We start from the raw sequence: 25,613 nt of genomic DNA on the forward strand, positions 1-25,613 counted from the left end.
AGAGTTTATGATCAGGGCCACTAAAGTAGCTAACGAATAATGTGTTTTCTCAGGAATGATTCCAAGGGGAAGACGTGGATGGACTTGGCGACATCTTTAAGGGCACAGGACATAAGGGGACAGAAGCAGTTGGTCAACAATGGTCTATGCTCTGCAAGGAATTCTGGAAATAGGTTAGGCATGATAGGTAATTGGAGCAATTCAAAGCCAGTGCTGAAGAACTCACCTTTTAGTAGGAGTAGGTGCCCCAGACGACATGAGCATTGTGTTGTTCATATTGTTGGCCACTGGCTTCGGCTGACTACAGTAAAACACAAGATTATACCACTTTATTGCTACACTGTGAAAGAGACTTATACACTGACTCTGGGGTGGGAGAGAGGACATTTGCATTACAATACTGTAGGAATCATGAATGTGCAATGGTGACTGTAAGCAATCGTCATACAAAACTACTGGACAGTACGTAGAAACATTGCTACAGTAAAACACAAGATGACAGGACTTTATTGCTACACTGTAGGAGAAATATACTTCATGTACGTATACTATTATACACTAAGGAGGATCTGAGGATTCTGTCCCTACAGGGGAGGAGAGAGGGCATTTGAATGAACATGTAAATGACTGTAATATTCATGAATAAGCAATCATGTCTGTAGACTACAATCAATGGATGCAACCTTTCGTGTTTGGGGATTATCATTATCAAATAGGGAACAACTGTACTGTATGTAGAAGATCGCTACTGATTGGGCTGTACAGTATATGTGAGTTCATTTGTCATGGTCTGTATGAAAGAATAATAGATTTGGCATTTTGATTAGCTTAAAACCCATTAAAACCGTACAAGAGGAACAAAAGCAGACAGGGAATCTAATTAAACTAGAAGTCTGTGGTTGGTGAGGAACTGGGAAAAGAAAGGTGACATTGCACTACAGAAGGTAATTTGGGAGAGTAAACAAAGACTATTAAGTCCATCTGGCTTTCATATCAGCACCGCAGTCCTGTGCTCGCTTGCTGGCTGGCTGGGGCTCTCTCTGTTTGGCTAGATTCTCCTGACTCATTGGCTCACTCTGGGTGTGTCCTGAAATGGCATCGTATTCTCTATATAGTGCACTACCTTCGATCAGTGCCCAAAGTAGTGTACTATATAGGAAATAGGGTGCCATTTCAGATGCAGAGTCTGCTGCTCGGACAAAATAACTCTTCAAGTTCAGACTCCAGGGCAGCAGGTAGCCTAGTGGTTAAGAGCATTGGGCCAGTCACCGAAAGGTCGTTGGTTTGAATCCCTGAGCTGACTAGGTAAAATATCTGTTGATGTGCCCTTGAGCAAGGCACTTAACCCTAATTGCTCCTGTAAGTCGCTCTGGATAAGAGCTCAAATGTAAGATGTGTAAGTCCCATGTATGGAGAAATGACAGTTCTAAAGTAGTGTTGGTCTGTTTCTCTCTTGATCTGTCTTTCTCTCATTCCATGTATGGAAAAATAACAGTTGCAAAGTAATTTGCTACCTCTCATGCGTTCTTCCTAAAATACTGTAGTGTAGCCTCTCTCTTTTCACACTCCAATGTATAAAAATGATCAAAAAAGAACACTGTATGTTTACTCTCACTATTTCTTATCTCTCTCCATATCACTTTCTCTATCTCTCATCCGTTATCTCTACACCTCTCGTTGTAGCTTCGCCATTAATCAGCAGCAAGCCTCCAACAATTTAAACAGCCATGAGTACTGACGTACCGAGAATAATTTAGCATACGTTTCTCCAGAATATGTTCAAAGAATGTTTGACCTTCATGGAAGTGAACCATTTCTAGAAATAAGACTTTCCATTGCGTAAAAGAGTTTCCATAACAGTAACTGTCAGTGAAGTAATACTAGTATGTTTACACAGACAGTTCACTGTTCTTTAACTGATCATTAGTTTGTGTACTCACATGACAGTACACCAATGAAAGGTAGGGAAAATAAGTGCCATCTAATCTCTATGAACGCAAGGGAATAACCATTATACTGTATCAGTATTCATCAATATTTCTCAAAATAACTCACTGTGTTCATAGAGATCACTGTACTACTCATGAGTATGCACTCGGGGGGTCACCAGCGTATTTGCATTACTATGAAGATCAAATATTAGATTTCCCCAGAGTCAAGCTAATACTTTGAAAGCACACCATGGAACATGTTTTTAAACTACTATTTTTAAACTGGCTCCACATATACAATCCTTCAAACAATAAAAATAGAATGTTTGATCACGTTTCGAGAAGAAAAAGACGAGAGAAATCACTGATATTTCTGTCTTCATGCTCAAATCGGGAACATAGACACTGGGCAGAGTTATCTTTTAGAATGTTCTACACTGTCTTAGCATCTGAGCAAGACAGGACACAAACACGTCTCTAGTAAGATGCTGATGACCTAATCAAATATTTCTGAGGAACTCCAACTGTATGAAAAAGCCAGCGTGCACTTTCATGTAGAATCTAATACTATAATAACTGACTCAGTGAAAACCAAGACAAAGATAAGAGGCTATGAGATCTCACTTACCTCCTTTAGAGGGTAGAAAGCACCTGTCCGGCTAGCGGCTAACCAAATACATCCAACCATCCAAGTGCTGCTGTAGCCAGCTGCATACCCTGGTCCGCTCTGCTCTCAACTGAGCCAGTATCTCAACTAACTACTCTGCTGCTGTCTCCAAGGAGACCCAGCAGTCACATGACTGTATGACAATGCAGAGTCAGACTCTCACTCTCTCTCTCACCATCTCTGTCCCTCTCTGCCTCTCTGCCTTTATCCCTCTCTCTCTCTCTCTCTCTCACACACACACACACACAATTCCTCTTACAAAAAATACAAAAACAATCACATGGAAAATCAGGTGAAATTTTGAAACGGAATTTTCACATGTGAAATCAGGTGAAGCCATGTGTTTTTGGAACACTTCACATGTGACATTTCATGAAGTTTCACATCTAGATTTTCACGTGATCACAATCTTTCACACGTGGATAAAGAAATGTGACGCGATATCACAAGCGATGCCCTGCAAACAGAAAATTGACATTACGATACACACAGTACTTTCAACGTAGTGTTTCCAATGTACTAATTTAACAAACTTTGAAATACATGACTACATTATGTATGTTTATCTATACAGTAATTACTACATTAACATGGCCTTACCTGGGATCTGAACTCACAACCTCTTGGTTTACAGCATTCTGATCTTCCTGCCACGCCACCATGTCTGTGTCAATACCTGATTTCACCTGTATTGCTACACTTTGGACTTCAAAGTAAATCTCAGCCTCGTTAAAAATACACTCAAGAAAAACGATTATATGTATCATAGTGATTCAGGGGCAATACGAAAACAGAATAATATGCCCCACCAACATTAGACAACCACAGAAAACCCACAAATTGCTGAAATAAGTGTCATCGATGATAAGAGAACAGTCAGAATAACTGATAACTAAAAATAACAGTGCAGCTGGCACTATTTTGCTAACTGCAGCAGAGCTGTATTATAGCTAATGAATGTGTAGGGGAAGCTGCAGACTTTGTGGCGCAGCAAAAACATCTCAGGGGACCTGAAGTCCATAGGTTGTAAGTTCAAATCACAGATGAGGTCATATTTTCGCTGAACGGCGTACCACTTATTTGAAATGCCCCGTACCATTTCATTACTTGACTTACAACGGTTTGGGATGGCTTAATCGTACGTGCCGTTAACGTGAGAACATGTGACCGCATGCAGAGCAACATTGTGATAACATGAACCGAGACACACAGACACGCACTGTTAAAGCGTCGGCCGTTCCAAATGACAGTTCTCCCGATTACCGATGGGAGGTTTGGCTATAAGAAAACGGTCTCTATGGATACAAAGAACAAAAAGCATAAATCTGTCCAACAATGTCATGAATTCCACAGAACATAAACCTGTGACCGTACACTTCAGTTGTCCTCCTTACTTTCACCGAGCCAGTTACAAAGACAGACAAGCCTGTTGACATTTTCAGATGAAAAAGCTGCTCTCTTCTTCTGTACGATATGCCCAGAGAGTGAAAACAACCTCTCACAAGGTACTGACGTGGCAGGCGTTGCCAGGTACCTCCGTGCAATGCAGGCCAGCCTGGTGTGTGGCCCTGCATGCTGTGACCACCACTGTAGTGGACAGTCCTCCATGTTGTTGCTGGGCTCTGCTTTGTAACGCTACACACATTTCTCAATGGACTCCTCCTCTTCATCAGACTCAGGTGAACTCATCAAGAGGGCAGCTTCTTTCTTTGGTGGCTCGGACTCTGTTGCTTTACCAGGTTGCTGTGCAGGCCGCTCTTCCTTCAGCAAGTTGCTGACCAAAGCCCACACCTCACCCCTCTCAGGTCTGGGAAGGCACTTCAGGTCCTTAAACCGATCTTCAGCCATGTGAGGTTGGTGTTTTCCTTATGTTTCTGCAGGTCTGTTGTGAATGTCAGCTTGAATCTTACCACGTAGGCAGGGCCATCATCGGAGCTCTCCGTCACTCAAAAGGAGATGGCACAAAGCAGGCAACCCCACCAATGTACTTCTCCCCTCCCAGAAGTTCAGTCGAGTACCTTCAGTGGAAGATCATATAAAATCACTTCAGTCAATTGTGAGAGACGTGTTACACACACAGACTCGATCTCTCTCTCACACATACACAATCGTATTATAACACTAATAGTGCGATCAAGACGATTACCTGCAGCGCTCCAGTAGTGCCTCCAGCTTCCGCAGTTTCTCCAGTTCAGCTGTGGTTGGCATGGTGACGTTAGCTTTCTGTTGGGACAGCACATCTGTCAGTGGTTGTTGGTTTCTGTGGACACGCGTTGCAGAGTGCAATTCCATCTTGTTGTGGCATCTTGTGCAAGCGACTCCTTCTTTTGTCCATTTACAACTTGCTGTTGTCCATTTACAACTTGCTGTGTTTGAAATGCCCAACAATTTCTCTGCATTTGCCTAGGGCATTGTCGAACCCGCTGTTCTGTAGGGACACTGTGATGGACCTTTGGAGACTGTGCGCGGTGCGGGGCAGGTGTTCAAAAGGCAGACGTCTCGCAGCTGTAATCACGTTCCATGCACTGCCTGTGCAAAGTGTGGTAGCCTTGTTTTCAATGTTCCGCTGCTTTGCTACACCCGTGAAATGCTCGGTGCAAGTTTCAGCATAGTGCCTCTTCTGTCTTCATTACGGCCAGAGCGTGTGAATGCAGTTTCCAGTTTTTATCGATGTAAAGCGCAGTGACCCCCAAGGTACTGCACTTCACTACTTGACTACTTGACTGAGGGATTACTCCTTACTGTATTTAGGCTTGCCATAACAAAGGGGTAGAATACTTATAGATTCAAGACATTTCATCTTCTATTAATTTGTAAAAATGTCTAAAAACTGATGTGAAAATCCAGATGTGAAACTTGTTCCAAAAAAGACATGGTTTCACATGTGAAAATCCAGATCATATGTGAAGTATTCCAAAATCACATGGTTTCACGTGATTTCACATATGCAAAACATTTGGAAATTTCACATGTGAAATCATGTGATTTATCACTTGTGAAAATATGTTTTTATCGTAAGAGGACTTTGTGCACCCTCTAAAATAATGGATGCATGAAGCCCCCGTCTGTGTGTGTGGGGGGAGGGATGCGTGTGTGTGTGTGTGTGTGTGTGTGTGTGTGTGTGTGTGTGTGTGTGTGTGTGTGTGTGTGTGTGTGTGTGTGTGTGTGTGTGTGTGTGTGTGTGTGTGTGTGTGTGTGTGTGTGTGTGTGAGAGAGATTTTACTGTAATTCAAATCAGAATGTGTAATTCATGCAGATTGAGGGGGGAGGGTGGATAAGAAAGTTGTTTCAGGTGTTTCAAAAATCCAAAGTCCTCCAAGGCCCAATACATAACAGTCTGCTGAGGGGAGGAACGCTCATAATAATGGCTGGAACAGAGTAAATGGAATGGCATCAAACACATGGAAACTATGTATTTGATGTATACTGAACAAAAATATATAACACAACATGCAACAATTTCAAAGATTTTACTGAGTTACAGTTCATATAAGGAAATCAGTCAATTGAAATAAATTCATTAGGCCCTAATCTATGGATTTCACATGACTGGGAATGCAGATATGAATCTGTTGGTCACAGATGCCCTCCATAAAAAACCTTCCACTATTTGCCTCATGCAGCACGACACATCTCCTTCACATAGAGTTGATCAGGCTGTTGATTGTGGCCTGTGGAATGTTGTCCCACTCCTCCTCAATGGCTGTGCGAAGTTGCTGGTTAATGGCGTGAACTGGAACACGCTGTCGTATACGTCGATCCAGAGCATCCCAAACATGCTCAATGGGTGACATGTCTGGTGAGTGTGCAGGCCATGGAAGAACTGGGACATTTTCAGCTTCCAGGAATTGTTGTCATGTTTTGTCATTTATTATCATGTCTTGTCCCTGTGCTTCCCATTCTGTTCGTTTCCCCCTGCTGGTCTTATTAGGTTCGTTCCCTCTTTCTATCCCTCTCTCTCCCCCTCCCTCTCTCACTCTCTCGCTCTCTCTTCTCTCTATCGTTCCGTTCCTGCTCCCAGCTGTTCCTATTCCCCTAATCAATCATTTAGTCTTCCCACACCTGTTCCCGATCCTTTCCCTGATTAGAGTCCCTATTTCTCTCCTTGTTATTCGTTTCTGCCCTGTCGGTTCCTTGTCTAGAATTCACCGTGCTGTGTTTGTGTATCGCCCTGTCGTGTCGTGTTTTCCTCAGATGCTGCGTGGTGAGCAGGTGTCTGAGTCTGTCTGGTTCAAGTGCCTTCCCGAGGCAACCTGCTGTTCACCTGCTGTTCAAGATCGAGTCTCCAGTTGTCCTCGTCATTTCGAGTGAAAGTTGTGTTTTTTGATTGTATTTACTTTACTGGATTAAAGACTCTGTTTTCGCCAAGTCGCTTTTGGGTCCTCTTTCACCTGCATGATAGAAGGAACCGACCAAGGAATGGACCCAGCGACTTCAGACGCTCGTTACACTGCCGTCGAGATCCAAGGAGCCATGCTCGGCAGACACGAGCAGGAATTGTCTGCTGCTCGCCATGCCGTGGAGAACCTGGCCGCTCAGGTTTCCGACCTCTCTGGACAGTTCCAGAGTCTACGTCTCGTGCCACCTGTTACTTCCTGGCCTGCCGAGCCTCCAGAACCTAGGGTTAATAACCCACCTTGCTACTCCGGGCAGCCCACTGAGTGCCGCTCCTTTCTCACGCAGTGTGAGATTGTGTTCTCTCTCCAACCCAACACATACTCTAGAGAGAGAGCTCGGGTTGCTTACGTCATTTCACTCCTTACTGGCCGGGCTCGAGAATGGGGCACAGCTATCTGGGAGGCAAGGGCTGATTGCTCTAACAAGTTCCAGAACTTTAAAGAGGAGATGATTCGGGTTTTTGACCGTTCAGTTTTTGGTAGGGAGGCTTCTAGGGCCCTGGCTTCCTTATGCCAAGGTGAACGGTCCATAACGGATTATTCTATTGAGTTTCGCACTCTTGCTGCCTCTAGTGAGTGGAACGAGCCGGCGCTGCTCGCTCGTTTTCTGGAGGGACTCCACGCAGTGGTTAAGGATGAGATTCTCTCCCGGGAGGTTCCTTCAGATGTGGACTCTTTGATTGCTCTCGCCATCCGCATAGAACGACGGGTAGATCTTCGTCACCGGGCTCGTGGAAGAGAGCTCGCATCAACGGTGTTTCCCTGCTCCGCATCGCAACCATCTCCCTCCTCTGGCTCAGAGACTGAGCCCATGCAGCTGGGAGGGATTCGCATCTCGACTAAGGAGAGGGAACGGAGGATCACCAACCGCCTGTGCCTCTATTGCGGAGTTGCTGGACATTTTGTTCATTCATGTCCAGTAAAAGCCAGAGCTCATCTGTAAGCGGAGGGCTACAGGTGAGCGCAACTACTCAAGTCTCTCCATCAAAATCCTGTACTACTTTGTCGGTCCATCTACGCTGGACCGGTTCGGGTGCTACATGTAGTGCCTTGATAGACTCTGGGGCTGAGGGTTGTTTCATGGACGAAGCATGGGTTCGGAAACATGACATTCCTTTCAGAGAGTTAGAGAAGCCTACGCCCATGTTCGCCTTAGATGGTAGTCATCTTCCCAGTATCAGATTTGAGACACTACCTTTAACCCTCACAGTATCTGGTAACCACAGTGAGACTATTTCTTTTTTGATTTTCCGTTCACCGTTTACACCTGTTGTTTTGGGTCATCCCTGGCTAGTATGTCATAATCCTTCTATTAATTGGTCTAGTAATTCTATCCTATCCTGGAACGTTTCTTGTCATGTGAAGTGTTTAATGTCTGCCATCCCTCCCGTTTCTTCTGTCCCTACTTCTCAGGAGGAACCTGGCGATTTGACAGGAGTGCCGGAGGAATATCATGATCTGCGCACGGTCTTCAGTCGGTCCCGAGCCAACTCCCTTCCTCCTCACCGGTCGTATGATTGTAGTATTGATCTCCTTCCGGGGACCACTCCTCCTCGGGGTAGACTATACTCTCTGTCGGCTCCCGAACGTAAGGCTCTCGAGGATTATTTGTCTGTGTCTCTCGACGCCGGTACCATAGTGCCTTCTTCCTCTCCGGCCGGGCGGGGTTCTTTTTGTTAAGAAGAAGGACGGTACTCTGCGCCCCTGCGTGGATTATCGAGGGCTGAATGACATAACGGTTAAGAATCGTTATCCGCTTCCCCTTATGTCATCAGCCTTCGAGATTCTGCAGGGAGCCAGGTGCTTTACTAAGTTGGACCTTCGTAACGCTTACCATCTCGTGCGCATCAGAGAGGGGGACGAGTGGAAAACGGCGTTTAACACTCCGTTAGGGCATTTTGAGTACCGGGTTCTGCCGTTCGGTCTCGCCAATGCGCCAGCTGTTTTTCAGGCATTAGTTAATGATGTTCTGAGAGACATGCTGAACATCTTTGTTTTTGTCTATCTTGACGATATCCTGATTTTTTCTCCGTCACTCGAGATTCATGTTCAGCACGTTCGACGTGTTCTACAGCGCCTTTTAGAGAATTGTCTCTATGTAAAGGCTGAGAAGTGCTCTTTTCATGTCTCCTCCGTTACTTTTCTCGGTTCCGTTATTTCCGCTGAAGGCATTCAGATGGATTCCGCTAAGGTCCAAGCTGTCAGTGATTGGCCCGTTCCAAGGTCACGTGTCGAGTTGCAGCGCTTTTTAGGTTTCGCTAATTTCTATCGGCGTTTCATTCGTAATTTCGGTCAAGTTGCTGCCCCTCTCACAGCTCTTACTTCTGTCAAGACGTGTTTTAAGTGGTCCGGTTCCGCCCAGGGAGCTTTTGATCTTCTAAAAGAACGTTTTACGTCCGCTCCTATCCTCGTTACTCCTGACGTCACTAGACAATTCATTGTCGAGGTTGACGCTTCAGAGGTAGGCGTGGGAGCCATTCTATCCCAGCGCTTCCAGTCTGACGATAAGGTTCATCCTTGCGCTTATTTTTCTCATCGCCTGTCGCCATCTGAGCGCAACTATGATGTGGGTAACCGTGAACTGCTCGCCATCCGCTTAGCCCTAGGCGAATGGCGACAGTGGTTGGAGGGGGCGACCGTTCCTTTTGTCGTTTGGACAGACCATAAGAACCTTGAGTACATCCGTTCTGCCAAACGACTTAATGCCCGTCAAGCTCGTTGGGCGTTGTTTTTCGCTCGTTTCGAGTTTGTGATTTCTTACCGTCCGGGTAGCAAGAACACCAAGCCTGATGCCTTATCCCGTCTGTTTAGTTCTTCTGTGGCTTCTACTGATCCCGAGGGGATTCTTCCTTATGGGCGTGTTGTCGGGTTAACAGTCTGGGGAATTGAAAGACAGGTTAAGCAAGCACTCACGCACACTGCGTCGCCGCGCGCTTGTCCTAGTAACCTCCTTTTCGTTCCTGTTTCCACTCGTCTGGCTGTTCTTCAGTGGGCTCACTCTGCCAAGTTAGCTGGTCATCCCGGTGTTCGAGGCACTCTTGCGTCTATTCGCCAGCGCTTTTGGTGGCCGACTCAGGAGCGTGACACGCGCCGTTTCGTGGCTGCTTGTTCGGACTGCGCGCAGACTAAATCGGGTAACTCTCCTCCTGCCGGTCGTCTCAGACCGCTCCCCATTCCTTCTCGACCATGGTCTCACATCGCCCTAGACTTCATTACCGGTCTGCCTTTGTCTGCGGGGAAGACTGTGATTCTTACGGTTGTCGATAGGTTCTCTAAGGCGGCACATTTCATTCCCTCGCTAAACTTCCTTCCGCTAAGGAGACGGCTCAAATCATTATCGAGAATGTATTCAGAATTCATGGCCTCCCGTTAGACGCCGTTTCAGACAGAGGCCCGCAATTCACGTCACAGTTTTGGAGGGAGTTCTGTCGTTTGATTGGTGCGTCCGTCAGTCTCTCTTCCGGGTTTCATCCCCAGTCTAACGGTCAAGCAGAGAGGGCCAATCAGACGATTGGTCGCATACTACGCAGCCTTTCTTTCAGAAACCCTGCGTCTTGGGCAGAACAGCTCCCCTGGGCAGAATACGCTCACAATTCGCTTCCTTCGTCTGCTACCGGGTTATCTCCGTTTCAGAGTAGTCTGGGTTACCAGCCTCCTCTGTTCTCATCCCAGCTTGCCGAGTCCAGCGTTCCCTCCGCTCAAGCGTTTGTCCAACGTTGTGAGCGCACCTGGAGGAGGGTGAGGTCTGCACTTTGCCGTTACAGGGCACAGACTGTGAGAGCCGCCAATAAACGCAGGATTAAGAGTCCAAGGTATTGTTGCGGCCAGAGAGTGTGGCTTTCCACTCGCAACCTTCCTCTTACGACAGCTTCTCGTAAGTTGACTCCGCGGTTCATTGGTCCGTTCCGTGTCTCCCAGGTCGTCAATCCTGTCGCTGTGCGACTGCTTCTTCCGCGACATCTTCGTCGCGTCCATCCTGTCTTCCATGTCTCCTGTGTCAAGCCCTTTCTTCGCACTCCCGTTCGTCTTCCCTCCCCCTCCCGTCCTTGTCGAGAGCGCACCTATTTACAAGGTACATAAGATCATGGACATGCGTTCTCGGGGACGGGGTCACCAATACTTAGTGGATTGGGAGGGTTACGGTCCTGAGGAGAGGAGTTGGGTTCCGTCTCGGGACGTGCTGGACCGTTCACTCATTGATGATTTCCTCCGTTGCCGCCAGGATTCCTCCTCGAGTGCGCCAGGAGGCGCTCGGTGAGTGGGGGGGGTACTGTCATGTTTTGTCATTTATTATCATGTCTTGTCCCTGTGCTTCCCATTCTGTTCGTTTCCCCCTGCTGGTCTTATTAGGTTCGTTCCCTCTTTCTATCCCTCTCTCTCCCCCTCCCTCTCTCACTCTCTCGCTCTCTCTTCTCTCTATCGTTCCGTTCCTGCTCCCAGCTGTTCCTATTCCCCTAATCAATCATTTAGTCTTCCCACACCTGTTCCCGATCCTTTCCCTGATTAGAGTCCCTATTTCTCTCCTTGTTATTCGTTTCTGCCCTGTCGGTTCCTTGTCTAGAATTCACCGTGCTGTGTTTGTGTATCGCCCTGTCGTGTCGTGTTTTCCTCAGATGCTGCGTGGTGAGCAGGTGTCTGAGTCTGTCTGGTTCAAGTGCCTTCCCGAGGCAACCTGCTGTTCACCTGCTGTTCAAGATCGAGTCTCCAGTTGTCCTCGTCATTTCGAGTGAAAGTTGTGTTTTTTTTGATTGTATTTACTTTACTGGATTAAAGACTCTGTTTTCGCCAAGTCGCTTTTGGGTCCTCTTTCACCTGCATGATAATTGTGTACAGATCCTTGCGACATGGGGGGAGGGCCCATCTATTTTCATGATGAAACATGAGGTGATGTCGGCGAATTGATGGCACGACAATGACCCTCGGGATCTCGTCACGCCATCTCTGTGCAATCCCATTGCCATCGATAAAATGCAATTGTGTTCATTGTGTCTGGCTTATTGCCTGCCCCCACCGCCACCACGGGGCACTCTGTTCACAACGTTGACATCAGCAAACCACTCCCCTACACGACGCCATACACGTCGTCTGCAGTTGTGAAGGCCTGTTGGACGTACCAAATTCTCTAAAACAACGTTGGTAGAGAAATTAACATTCAATTCTCTGGCAACAGCTCTGGTGGACATTCCTGCAGTCAGCATGACAATTGCAAGCCTCCTCAAAACTTGAGACATCTGTGACATCGGGTTGTGTGACAAAATAGCACATTTTAGAGTGGCCTTTTATTGTCCCCAGCAAAAGGTGCACCTGTGTAATGATCATACTGTTTAATCAGCTTCTTGATATGCCACACCTGTCAGGTGGATGGATTGTCTTGGCAATGGAGAAATGCTCACGAATAGGGATGTAAACAATTGTGTGCACAACATTTGAGAGAAATAAGCTTTTTTGTGCACATGGAAAATATACGTGATCTTTTACTTCAGCTCATGAAACATGGGACCAAAGACTTTACATGCTGTGTTTGATATACAGTACTGTACTATCCTCTCAGAAATAATCAAACCTTTCTGCATACAGCATACAAAAATAGCTCCTATTTCTGGATAAATACTATTATTAAGAGTAGTGGTTGAGAAGACTCTTACATAAAAGGTTTAAGACTGATGTGTTTATCAGAATATTTTTTCCACTGCGACTGAAGCTCTCCCTCCCTCCATCCCGCTATAAAAATGAATCTACTACTTAATGCACTCTCCCTCATTCTCTCCGTCTGTCAATATCCCTGTCATAAAATCACATTGCGCTCACAGCTAAATGAATTACAGAAATATTTCCTATTGCAATGGCAGTGATAGGATTAGTATTGACTAAGGGAATGTGTGAAAGATTAAAAGAGCAGGAGGCATTCTGACATTACAGATAGCAGTCACTCCTTTAAAGGTTGGGTAAAGGTTGGGTGGTGGAAATATTTACAGTGAGTATGACCTGGGGCATTTTCTCTAAACATTGCATCCACACAAAATATGCCCAAAAACATGCATGTGTCAGTTTTCACGCAAAAGTTGGAATTTATAAAAACTTAAACTTGTGCTTGTCTCCCGCAAACTTTAGACCATGCGTATCTAGTGGTTGAAGTACTCCATTGCAAGAGGGCAAAAGTAGCCTAGTAGCCTTGGGCAGGAATAAATCATGACACTTATTCATGAAGAAAAAAAACAGGCAGATAAATATAATAACATTTGCCATTTGTGAGAAAATGTATTGATTTAATCGATCTGATCCGAAGTGCAGTATAACGGTAGAACAGACAGTTCACCTTTTCGTTTGCAGGCTATGTCAAATTTCTCGAGTAGACAATATTTCATTTAAGCAAACATAATATATCACCAACCATTGCAGAATAAATTCCTTAATTTATTTGCCATGATAGCTCATATTCCCTAAGTAGCCATACAACAAATTACCAACTGCATCTCTCATTTCTATAATTGGGCCTGGCAGATAGGCTATTATAATTTCACCTGTTTGCTCTATGCATCCCGAAAGGGAGCACGGTTTATAACGTTCAGTAGAATGTAACTGGTAAACAGACAGTTGATCATTTGCATTCAAGTGTGTAGGCTACCACTGTAACTAGGCCTACTGTAATTCGATTTTTTTTTAAGTTTCAGAATTAGCGGGCAGTGCAGCATATTCAGGATCGGGGAAAAGTAAATGCAAAACATTATTGAATTCAAACGATCTGTTTACAGGTCCACAACAATTTGCAACTGTTTTTGTCTTTCAGAAACGGTCAGATAGGCTACAGCAAATGCCCCTGCAAAATAAAACAGTCTGCCAATGCCGCCATAGACATTTGATCAAGTTCGCCATTGTCATTTCCTTCAGATGCTGCCTTGGCCAAATTCTAATACTTCTAAAGTGTACAGCAAATAAGGACGTTACTGTCACCAAAAAAAATGAATGGTGGGTGTTTTTATAATGCTCGTGTACGCGCGCACAGTTTTACGTCAGGTCTGATTTATAACAGGAAACGTGTATGTATGGCGTGCACCAAGTTTAGAAATATTAATATTTTTGTGCATGCGTCGTTTTTCAGAAATGGCACACAGAGATATGTTTGTGTAAAATGTACACAATGGTTATATACCGAAAAAAATATAAACTCAACATGTAAAGTGTTGTTCCCATGTTTCATGAGCTGAAATAAAAAAGATCCCAGAAATGTTTCATATGGACAAATTTTGTGCACAAATGTGTTTACGGGCCTCCCGTGTTGCGCAGCGGGCTTAGCAGGGTCGTGCTTTGTAGGACGCATGGCTCTCGAAGTCCTTTTGTGGGGGGAAAATTCATTCCGATTGGCTGGGCCTGGCTTCCCAGTGGGTGCGCCCCTGCCCCGTCGTAAAATCTATGCATTAGGGACTAGTGAATGCATTTCTATTTACTGATATCCTTCTATGAACTGTAACTCAGTCAAATCTTTTAAAATTGTTGCATGTTGCATTTATATATTTGTTCAGTATAAATGCGGCCCCTTATTTCAGTACAGTACAGGCAGCTTTTTAACTTTGTGTTGCATATTGGAGGGGGGGGGGTGTCCGGGTCAATGGGTTCCAAGGTCAACACCAGGGTCCCATGCCCTCCCATGATAATTATTTTAAGAAATAGCTGTGAAATCGTTGTTTCTGGTGAATTTTTGAAGAGGAAATACATCCCTTCTCCATCTGTAATTCTTGCTGTTTGGGGTTTGAGGCTGGGTTTCCATTTGGCACTTTGTGACATCTGCTGATGTAAAAAAAAAAGGGCTTCATAAATACATTTGCTCGATTGATTCCGAACTTTCCTAATCATTTGGTCAATATATCTCAACCACAACTGAAATACCAATAATTGATGTATTACTTTAAACTGTAGTTTAACTTTATCAGTTGAGAAAGTAACCACTGTTGGAGGAAATTATAGTTGAAATGATTAATTATGTATACATTTATTTAAGAACCATTTATTTTAATACTATTATGTTATGGTATGAAATGTATGGGTTCTTGGTTAAGCTGTTACTGAAAATGTAAGTAAAACGAATGAATTGTCTGTACCTTGCGGGTTTAAGGGAGAAGGATGATGAATGTTTGTTTTGTGTTCCATTAGTGGAGAAAAGTATATCTTTTAGACAGTTTGGAATGTCGTTTTATGAGGGGAGTAGAAGAAGATCTCCAGACCTGAAGACAATGCGCTATTGTGGGGATCGGAGAGAGTGTGTGAAACTGATGACGTCATTTTATGTTCTCTCTTTAAAATGTAATGTTCTTTGTATTTTGGGTCAGTACTCATCAAGAATAAATGCTGAACTTGTTTTTAAGACTGGTCCCTTTCTATTTCATGCAAATGATACATTTACAACTTATTATGAAATAGATAGAGTGTTAGAATTTGGTTTTGGCTACAAAACATATAGGAATTTAGAATTTCTCTAACACCACGCTTGGAGATTCTTTTCATAGAACAACTATGAGAAAGTCAGTTCTGGAATGCGCTCTGGTCAATTGAACATTTGCTACGTTGCATAACAGGGTGTATTGAACAACACGTTTCCACCAAAACATCCTTCAAAGGTTCTCGAACAGACGTTGAGGTAACCTGCGTTTTCTCTGTTTGGTAGGTGTGACGGGGTGTGGCTTGAAGCAATTAGTGATGTGTTTGAAGGGCAGCGGTGCATTTTGAAGCCATAACCCCTCCCCATTTTTGAACTGGTCGTTCAGAAAAGCACTGAGAGAAACAGGCTTGCTTGAGCCTATTGCCTGAGGTTCAGAGAAACAGCCCTTGTCAAATTCTGTAGCCTACTAAAAACCCGTTTCAAAGTTTATAATAATACTGAAGTTGTCTTTGAACTCACAAAATTGAGCCCAATATAACCGTTACCACCTATCACTCGTTTTGAGAAATACCACTCACACACGAGATGCGCATGTCGTCACCATTTGAAAAATATCCTTTTCTATACCATTCTTATTCGTGCTAATGGATTTAGCATGTTAAATGTGACTGTACTTCTTTATTTGTTACAAGTTAGCTCCCAGGAGGAAGGGTTTGTTAAGAAGAGAGAGGAGAGAGAGAGAAAGGGAGAAACTATTGCTCCATTCTTCTTACAAGTCTTACACAACTTTTTTTTGACCCTTCACAAACCAAGGCCTCTGAGGACCGGGCCAAACCAAAAGCATAATTGGTGGTGGGGGGATCCAATCATAAAATGAGGAATTGAGTAGTACTGTGTGATGTAAAGTCACAGAAAGCCAGTAGCTACAGTAGGAAAATCATTTCCAATCCATCATGATATATTATTGAGGGAGTCAAATTGTCAGGTGCTAAAATCATGGTTGCCAAAACCAGTTCAAAATGTACAGATCAACAGTGACAGATAGTCCATCACAAAACCATAACTCTGCTGCCCTTCATGTAGTGTGTAAATCCACTGGAATCTCACTGTCAGTCAGGGGATCCTAAACTCACAGCTTGCTTATAGCCTGCTGAGGAGCTCAGGCCACACCAAGTATATCATATCCACTGTCTGTCAGACAAGGTTCTCATTACCTCAATGGGTTTAAATCCTGTACATTGACATTAGCCTGCACTTCAATCACATATGAATCCTTTATGCTTCAAACCCACCCCTTATATCTGCCGATGTCTTAACATTTCAGCCAGAGTTCAATTTAAACGCCATCGTCCTAATTACACTGTTTCATTTCGGTTCAGTCCTCCTAATACAAATTCAGGACATTTATACGAACCCTCATCCTCTCGGAATACATTTGTCCTCATTAGAAAACAGAGGACTATATCTCCGTCCTAAATGTAACCCTATCCCTTTTGTAGTGCACTACTTTTGACCCGGGCTGGTAGAGCTCTAGTCAAAAGTAATGCACTTTATAAGGAGTAGAGTGCCACTTGGAACACAACTTATGTCTTTGAAAATGGTCTTTGAGGAAGAGGATGTATTTTCCCCTACATTTATTCGAGAAGGGTTCCGGGGAATATTGCTGGAAGGAAGAGCAGCATTTAATTGCCTCCGATTTAAAATTGAAATATGAAAATGAAGAAGCAAAAGCCATATGCAAAACAAACCGACCATTGTGCCCTCTGGTCAGAGCAGATATGGCAAAGATAGAAAAATTATTTTAGGATATTTTATTCAATGCTTAGGTTTTACATTTGATTACTTTTCAGCCCCTCGTTATACTTCATTGTGATCCATAATACTGTTTTTGGACTAGTTGCCCAACTGTCACCACAATCTGATAAAAATTGTGTTTGGTTTGGTGGAACCCAGAAAATCGTTTTCAACATCATTCAAGGGCGGTATGGAGGGAGATGACAGACAGGAGGGAGGAGCTCTGTGAATAACCCTCATACCGCATCAGTTTCTACTTTGACTCCCCAGCAGCAATGAAGAGGCACACAAACAGTAGCCTGGTCCCAGATCCGTTTGTCTGTCATGCCAAACAACAATCATAGGAGTATGCAAGAAAGCACAAATAGATGTGGGACCAGGCTACAGTAACAGGTCATGTTTCAGGAGTAAGCAGTAACCTCCATTACCTTGCCTTATAACCTCCTTATTATACACTGTGCTGCTAACTCTGAAACGGCATCGGAGAGAAAGCATGATACTGCACATTGCCCATCAACAATCTCCAGACTGAGGTATCCTAAAGAAGCATAGGCTTTAGCTAAGATGTAAGACCCTAATCAATGAAATCTGGTTTACTATCGAGGCACAGTTTCTTCGGCACATGTGCCGAATACAACAGGTGGTAGACCTTACAGTGAAATCCTTGCTTACAATGCCGTTTCAATCCTTACAACAATGCCGTTTCAATCCTTACAACAATGCCGTTTAAATCCTTACAACAATGCCGTTTCAAGCCTTACAACAATGCCGTTTCAATCCTTACAACAATGCCGTTTCAATCCTTTCAACAATGCCGTTTCAATCCTTACAACAATGCCGTTTCAAGCCTTACAACAATGCCGTTTCAAGCCTTACAACAATGCCGTTTCAATCCTTACAACAATGCCGTTTCAATCCTTACAACAATGCCGTTTCAATCCTTACAACAATGCCGTTTCAATCCTTACAACAATGCCGTTTAAATCCTTACAACAATGCCGTTTCAAGCCTTACAACAATGCCGTTTCAATCCTTACAACAATGCCGTTTCAATCCTTACAACAATGCCGTTTCAATCCTTACAACAATGCCGTTTCAATCCTTACAACAATGCCGTTTCAAAAATACGAACAAGAAAAAAAAGTAACAAGTAATTAAAGAGCGGCTGTAAAATAACATTTAAACAGGGGGTACCGGTACAGAGTCAATGTGCGAGGGCACCAGTTAGTCGAGGTAATTGAGGTAATATGTACATGTAGGTAGAGTTATTAAAGTGACTATGAATAGATGGCAACAGAGAGTAGCAGCGGCATGAACGGGGGGGGGACACACAAATAGTCTGGGTAGCCATTTAATTAGCTGTTCAGGAGTCTTATGGCTTGGGGATGGAGCTGTTTAGAAGCCTCTTGGACCTAGACTCTCTGCGACCGCTGAGAGAACAGTCTATGACTAGGGTGGCTGGAGTCTTTGACAATTTTTAGGGCCTTCCCCTACACATGTAATGCAATTGTATGCTACATATACTGCACTAACGAATCCTATCACTTAACATCTCAAAAGAAAACTCCATATTCGTTTATTTTTACACTATGTGGCTTCGTTCTATCTGCTAAATTCATCATCAAATGCAATTTCTGTGAAATACAGTGAATACAGTTAATGATAATTTATACTATAAATCATTTTTAAAGCTTTTTAGACCATTAATACATCTGTGATCTCCCTTAAGCAGTTGGAGGGAGGCCTGCAGATCAACCCTACAGGGTCTCAGTAGGAGTTCTGATCTAGGATCAGTTTAGCCTTTAACTCATCATGAATTAGAGAGGAGACCTGATCCCAGATCAGCACTCCTACTCTGAGCGGCGGACCCACGAGTGATTCAGAGTCTGGAGATGTAAAGCAGGAAACTATGCACAGCACACATATTTCCACATGCAGGATGTTTCCTCTTGGCATTTTTGTGATTACTACTTTTTCCTCTGATGGCTCTGAATGTCAGTACTCACTGACATTCAGCCCGGGTCTTAAAATAACTAGAAAACCAGACAGAAAAAGAGATGAATCTGACTTGTAGTCTGCAGTATGGCGGTGCAGCGCAATGGAATCCAAGTTACAAAAAGGGATGTAATTGACAGTAAACTCATTTGCAGCTTATTGGACTTGTAAAATCAGCATACTAGAGAAGACATCAACATGAGGAAACGGTAAGTCAACAACATCTAAACCAGAACAATCTTCAGCCCGTATTTATTTGATTTTTAATCAATATATTTCAAGGAAGTGCCGATGAAATATACTGTTATGCTGGTAATAAAAACGTGAAATGGATTAACGGAACACACACAGCACATATTATTCTGAAAAAACAGGACATTTTCTGAAATGTAAATTAGACTGAAGATATGCGACAGCTGGTAAGATACACAACAGTTCCTCCCAGCCAGAGTCTTATATTTATACCAAAGCTCCGGCTTCATGACATGACACACAGCAGACCGATGGTGACCAAGACACTGTTCAAAGAACCTACCATTTCTTAGAATATAATAGAATTACTGAGAATATAATAGAATTACTTGGACTATAATAGAGCATTCTATTTCTATGAAAGCTCCCCCCTCTCAGTAAAACCAACCTGAACCTACACAACACATCAGCTTTCTCACATGTACTGTATAACTAAGCAATCATGGTCCTTCCATTTCAGTGAGAGATGACTGACAATGCACCATCAATTTAGGCTGGCGAACACCTAACTTTCGAAGTCCGCCCTCTCTACGCTGCGAGTCACGTGGGTCGCATCACCAGGCTACCATCAATTGACAGAGAGCCAATGGTTGCATCATAAGGAATTTGGACAACTGACAGTGGAGAACTTAAAGGGAAAAGGACAAAGACAGATGGGAGTATCTTTGGTGAAGATAGACATACGGGGTCGGTTTCATGGACACAGATTGGGCATAGACTTTTAATGGAGAATCTCCATTGAACATGCTCTTTAGTCTAGGACTAGGCATAATCTGTGTCCAGTGGATGTAGAAGTATCCAGATGACTTACACAGTGTGGGCCATGGTGTCCTGCGGTTTCTCAGACTGCTCAGGGAACATTGGATGAGGTGGCTCTCCAATGGGGACACAGCCCAGAGACTTACTGATGGCGTGGCTCAGCTTTTTAGCCGGAGACTTCTGTGAGAGAGGCAGAAACAAGATGGTGGACATTACATTCACTCTAACTGAAATTCCAGTTAACTTATCGAATTGTTTGAAGTGAAATGGAATTGACCCCCAAACTGTCTGTTATAATGTGAGAATTACTTATAGAAGTAGTGTAAAGAGATGTATTTGTAATTTACCTTAAAATTCTCTAAAATATTCAGTTATGTTGTGTAGTGCACAAAGAAGGACCACCGTGGTATCGACTCGAGGGGGAATATACACGGCTGTGACTATAACCGATGAGAATTCTCGAGAGGTAATAAGGTCAGCATTTGATTGTGAGGTATTCTAGGTCGGGTTAACCGAAGGACTTGAGTTCCTGTACGTTATCACAATCACACCATGAGTCGTTAATCATGAAACATACACCTCCGCCTTTCTTCCCGGAGAGTTCTTTATTCCTGTCTACGCGATGTACTGAGAACCGAGCTGGCTGTATGGACAGGGACAGTATATCCGGAGAGGGCAATGATTCCGTGAAACAGAGTATGTTACAGTCCCTGATGTCTCTCTGGAAGGAGATCCTCGCCCTGAGCTTGTCTACTTTATTGTCCAGGGACTGAACATTAGTGAGTAATACAGTGCCTTGCGAAAGTATTCGGCCCCCTTGAACTTTGCGACCTTTTGCCACATTTCAGGCTTCAAACATAAAGATATAAAACTGTATTTCTTTGTGAAGAATCAACAACAAGTGGGACACAATCATGAAGTGGAACGACATTTATTGGATATTTCAAACTTTTTTAACAAATCAAAAACTGAAAAATTGGGCGTGCCTCTAGTATAAGTTCAATTGCCTTTGGGGGTAAGAACAAAGGATCCAATTTGGGAAAGTTGTATTTCTCGTTGGAATCCTGGTGAGTTACCGCCGCTCTGATATCCAAAAGTTATTTCTGGCTGTATGTAATGATGGACTGTCATTCGTCTAGGGCTATCTTCTGTATACCACTCCTACCTTGTCACAACATAACTGATTGGCTCAAACACATTAAGAAGGAAAGTAATTCCACAAATGAACTTTTAACAAGGCACACCTATTAATTGAAATGCATTCCAGGTGACTACCTCATGAAGCTGGTTGAGAGAATTCCAAGAGTGTGCAAAGCTTTCATCAAGGTAAAGGGTGGTTACTTTGAAGAATGGTGGCATAGCATTAGAAATTCAATTTAATTAGCTGCAATTAGTAAAAACCCATAAAATCCCTTTCAGAATATTTATGGGATCTGATGTGGGATCTGAAAGAACTGACCAGCTGAAAGTCAGCCTAATGATGTGCTTCGACCATACTATTTTCAACTGTCAAGTAGGGCCAGGATAACAGTAACACGATACCCGTTAGTATCGTGTCAAATAAACAAAACACAAAGCGGATTTAACTTCTTTATCATTATGTTGTCATCCAGAGTCACCTTTATTTATTTTTTAAGCTATGGTACACAACATTTTACATACAGCAGGTTTTTAAAGCACCAAATAGTTTTCCCTGCTTCATGTTTTCATTTTTATCATGGACAAAATAGTGTGATACTGGTATCGTCACAGCCCTACTGTAAAGTATTTTTCCAATCAGTGCAGATGAAGGGGAGGAGACGAGGAGAGGAGGGATTTTAAAAACCAAGAGATAGAGCCTTTGTGGTTGCCATGCCTACCCAAGAGGAGTGCTCCTTCATTTGATGCTGGTTGCTATGGGGACCGTTGGCATGGCCACGCCAGAAGCAGCTCTGACAGAGTTGGTAGCCATGGCACTGTTGGCACCGGTAACGGAACCCCATCATACTTTCACTCCGGCAATAGGAACATTCCACGGGATGGAAGACTAGAAGGAAACCACAGAGAAATGGTTCATAGGTCACTCATGTCAATTGAAATATTGATACAGGGAGACATAACGTATTATAAGATGTATTATAAGGCATGATAAAAATCACACATATGCTTATAACAGCATTATACATACAGGTAAAAGTGTTACCACATTTGTCAATAGAAATGCTTAGATTAGAATGACTATTACTGGTGTTCGGTGGCAAATTCACTGTGAAAATAGAGTCAAGAAAAACACTAATAACAGGGTAACATTACCATTTTCAACATTAGCGAGCCGGTGCATGAGAGGTAGCCACACGAGGCACTGAGGAGGAGGATCTGCCATCAAAATGTCCAAAAAAAGTGTTCAGCAAGATCTTCTTCTAGATACAAACACACCGAGCATTCAGTTATACAGAGATAGCACACCCCAATGCATTCATTTATAAAGAGGCACAGAGTGGGACAATTAAAATAATTCTCAGCAAGATCTGGATAACAACAGATGTGGATAAGGTTCATTGCCAGACAGCAGAGAAGCAAGACCTTGTCAGACGGAACGCAAGTAGTGATTCTGCTGGCATCGACTCCATGGGTACAGTACGTCCCAAATGGGAGTCCATTCCCTATATAGTACTATGCTTTTGACCAGTGCCCATTGGGCTCTGGTCAAAAATAGTGCACTGTATAGGGTGCCATTTAGGATGCAACGCATAGTGAATGAAATGGACAGCACTGCAAAAGGTCATCTTCAATAATAGATTAGCTTTCCCTGCTTATTGAGGATAACCTTTTGTAATGCTGTCCATACATTTCTTCTATGGTCTGTGGACTATATTTACAAGGTTCTAGCACCCAACCAGGCTGTCAATCACACTTGGGCTAACCTGGACCACCAAATCAAATCGTATTGGTCACATACACATGGTTAGCAGATGTTAATGCGAGTGTAGCGAAATGCTTGTGCTTCTAGTTCCGACAGCGCAGTAATATCTAACAAGTATTCTAACAATTTCCCCAAAACTAACTACCTAATACACACAAATCTAAAAAGGGGTGAATAAGAACATGTACATATAAATATATGGATGAGAGATGGCCGAGACGCATAGGCAAGGTGCAATAGATAGTATAAAATACAGTACATACATATGAGTAATGTAAGATATGCAAACATTATTAAAGTGACATTATGTAAAGTGACTAGTGATCCATTTATTAAAGTGGCCAGTGATTGGGTCTCAGTGTAGGCAGCAGCCTCTCTGAGTTAGGGATGGCTGTTTAGCAGTCTGATGGCCTTGAGACAGAAGCTGTTTTCCAGTCTCTCGGTCCCAGCTTTGATGCACCTGTACTGACCTCGCCTTCTGGATGGTAGCAGTGTGAACAGGCAGTGGCTCCGGTGGTTGATGTCCTTGATATTTTTGGACTTCCTGTGACATTGGGTGCTGTAGGTGTCATGGAGTGCAGGTAGTTTGCCCCCCCCCGGTGATGCCTTGTGCAGACTGCACCACCCTCTGGAGAGCCTTGCGGTTGAGGGCGGTGGAGTTGACATACCAGGCTGTGAAACAGCCCGAGAGGATGCTCTCAATTGTGCATCTGTAAAAGTTTGTCAGGGTTTTGGGTGACAAGACAAATTTCTTCAGCCTCCTGAGGTTGATGAGGCGCTGTTGTGCCTTCTTCACCACACACCCTTGTGGGGCCCCAGTGTTGAGGGTCAGCAAAGTGGAGATGTTGTTTCCTACCTTCGCCACCTGTGGGAGGCCCGTCAGAAAGTCCAGAACCCAATTGCACAGAGCGGGGTTGAGACCCAGGGCCTCCAGCTTGATGATGAGCTTGGAGGGCACTATGATGTTGAATGCTGAGCTGTAGTCAATGAAGAGCATTCTTACATGGTTTCCTCTTGTCCAAATGGACTGGAGCAGTGTGCAGTGTGATGGTGATTGCGTTGTCTGTGGACCTGTTGGTGCGGTATGCCAACTGAAGTGGGTCTAAGGTGGCCGGTAAGGTGGAGGTGATATGATCCTTGACTAGTCACTCAAACCACTTCATGATGACAGAAGTGAGTGCTACGGGGCGGTAGGTATTTAGTTCAGTTATATTTGCCTTCTTGGGTACATGAACAATGGTAGCCATCTTGATGCATGTGGGGGCAACCGACTGGGATAGGGAGCGATTGAATATGTCTGTAAAAACACCAGCAAGCTCGTCTGCACATGCTTTAAGGACGCGGTTAGGGATGCCGTCTGGGTAAGCAGCCTTGCGAGGGTTAAGACGTTTAAATATTTTACTCACGCCGGCCACGGAGAAGGTGGCCCGCCCCTTGTTAGCGGGCCACGACGATGGCACTGTATTATCCTCAAAGTGGGCAAAGAAGGTGTTTAGTTTGTCTGGAAGTGTGACGTCGGTGTCCGTGACGTGGTTTTCTTTTTGTAGTCCGTGATTTCTTGTAGACCCTGCCACATACATCTCGTGTCTGATGCTGTTGAATTGTGACTCCACCTTGCCCCTGTACTGGCATTTCACTTGTTAGATTGCCTTGCGGAGGGAATAGCTACACTGTTTATATTCAGACATATTCCCAGACCTCTTTCCATGGTTAAATGCGGTGGATCGCGCTTTCAGTTTTGCGCAAATGCTGCCTTCCAGCCACGGTTTCTGGTTAGGGTAGGTTTTGATAGTCATAGTGGGTACAACATCTCCAATGCATCTCTTTATAAATGCACTCACCGAGTCAGCATATAGGTTGATGTTGTTCTCGGAGGCTGACCGGAACATATTCCAGTTCGCGTGAGCAAAACAATCTTGAAGCGTGGCTTCCGATTGGTCGGACCAGCATTGAATGGTTCTCGTCACTGGTACATCCGGTTTGAGTTTCTGCCTATAAGACGGAAGGAGCAAGATGGCGTCGTGGTCGGATTTGCTGAAGGGAGGGTGGGGGAGGGCTTTGTATGCATTGCAGAAGTTAGAGTAGGAGTGGTCGATGGTATTGCACATGCGTGTAGCGCAATCAATATGCTGGTAGAATTTAGGTAGACCTGTTCTCAAATTTGCTTTGTTAAAATCCCTAGCTACAATAAATGCTGTCTCAGGATATAGGTTTCCAGTTTCCATATAGTCCAGTGAAGTTCCTTGACGGCCGTCGTGGTGTCTGCTTGAAGGGGAATGTACACAGCTGTGACGATAACTGACGAGAATTCTCTAGGTAGGTAAAATGACCGGCACTTGATTGTGAGGGATTCTAGATTGGGTGAGCAGAAGGACTTGAGTTCCTGTATGTTCTTATGATTACACTATGAGTCATTAATCATAAAGCATACACCCCTGCCCTTCCTTTTCCCAGAGAGCTGGGTGCGATGCATGGAGAAGCCCGGTGGCTGAACCAATTCCGAGAGAGCCATGTCTCCACTCTTATATCCAATAGTTCTTCC

The 25,613-nt window shown here is 44.0% G+C and overlaps 1 protein-coding gene across 1 annotated transcript in view; it reads right to left on the reverse strand.

The window, feature by feature from the left end:
* The window catches only part of LOC124001733 (dystrobrevin beta-like), a 62,292-nt gene that overhangs the window by 13,101 nt on the left and 23,578 nt on the right, over positions 1-25,613 (reverse strand). Inside the window, 5 exon segments of the mRNA XM_046308757.1 lie at positions 227-301; positions 20,222-20,349; positions 22,029-22,195; positions 22,462-22,546; positions 22,548-22,568. Coding sequence (XP_046164713.1) covers positions 227-301; positions 20,222-20,349; positions 22,029-22,195; positions 22,462-22,546; positions 22,548-22,568 — 476 coding nt within the window.

This window comes from Oncorhynchus gorbuscha, linkage group LG17 (genome assembly GCF_021184085.1).
Source record: "Oncorhynchus gorbuscha isolate QuinsamMale2020 ecotype Even-year linkage group LG17, OgorEven_v1.0, whole genome shotgun sequence".
In the NCBI taxonomy this organism is placed as follows: Eukaryota; Metazoa; Chordata; class Actinopteri; order Salmoniformes; family Salmonidae; genus Oncorhynchus; species Oncorhynchus gorbuscha.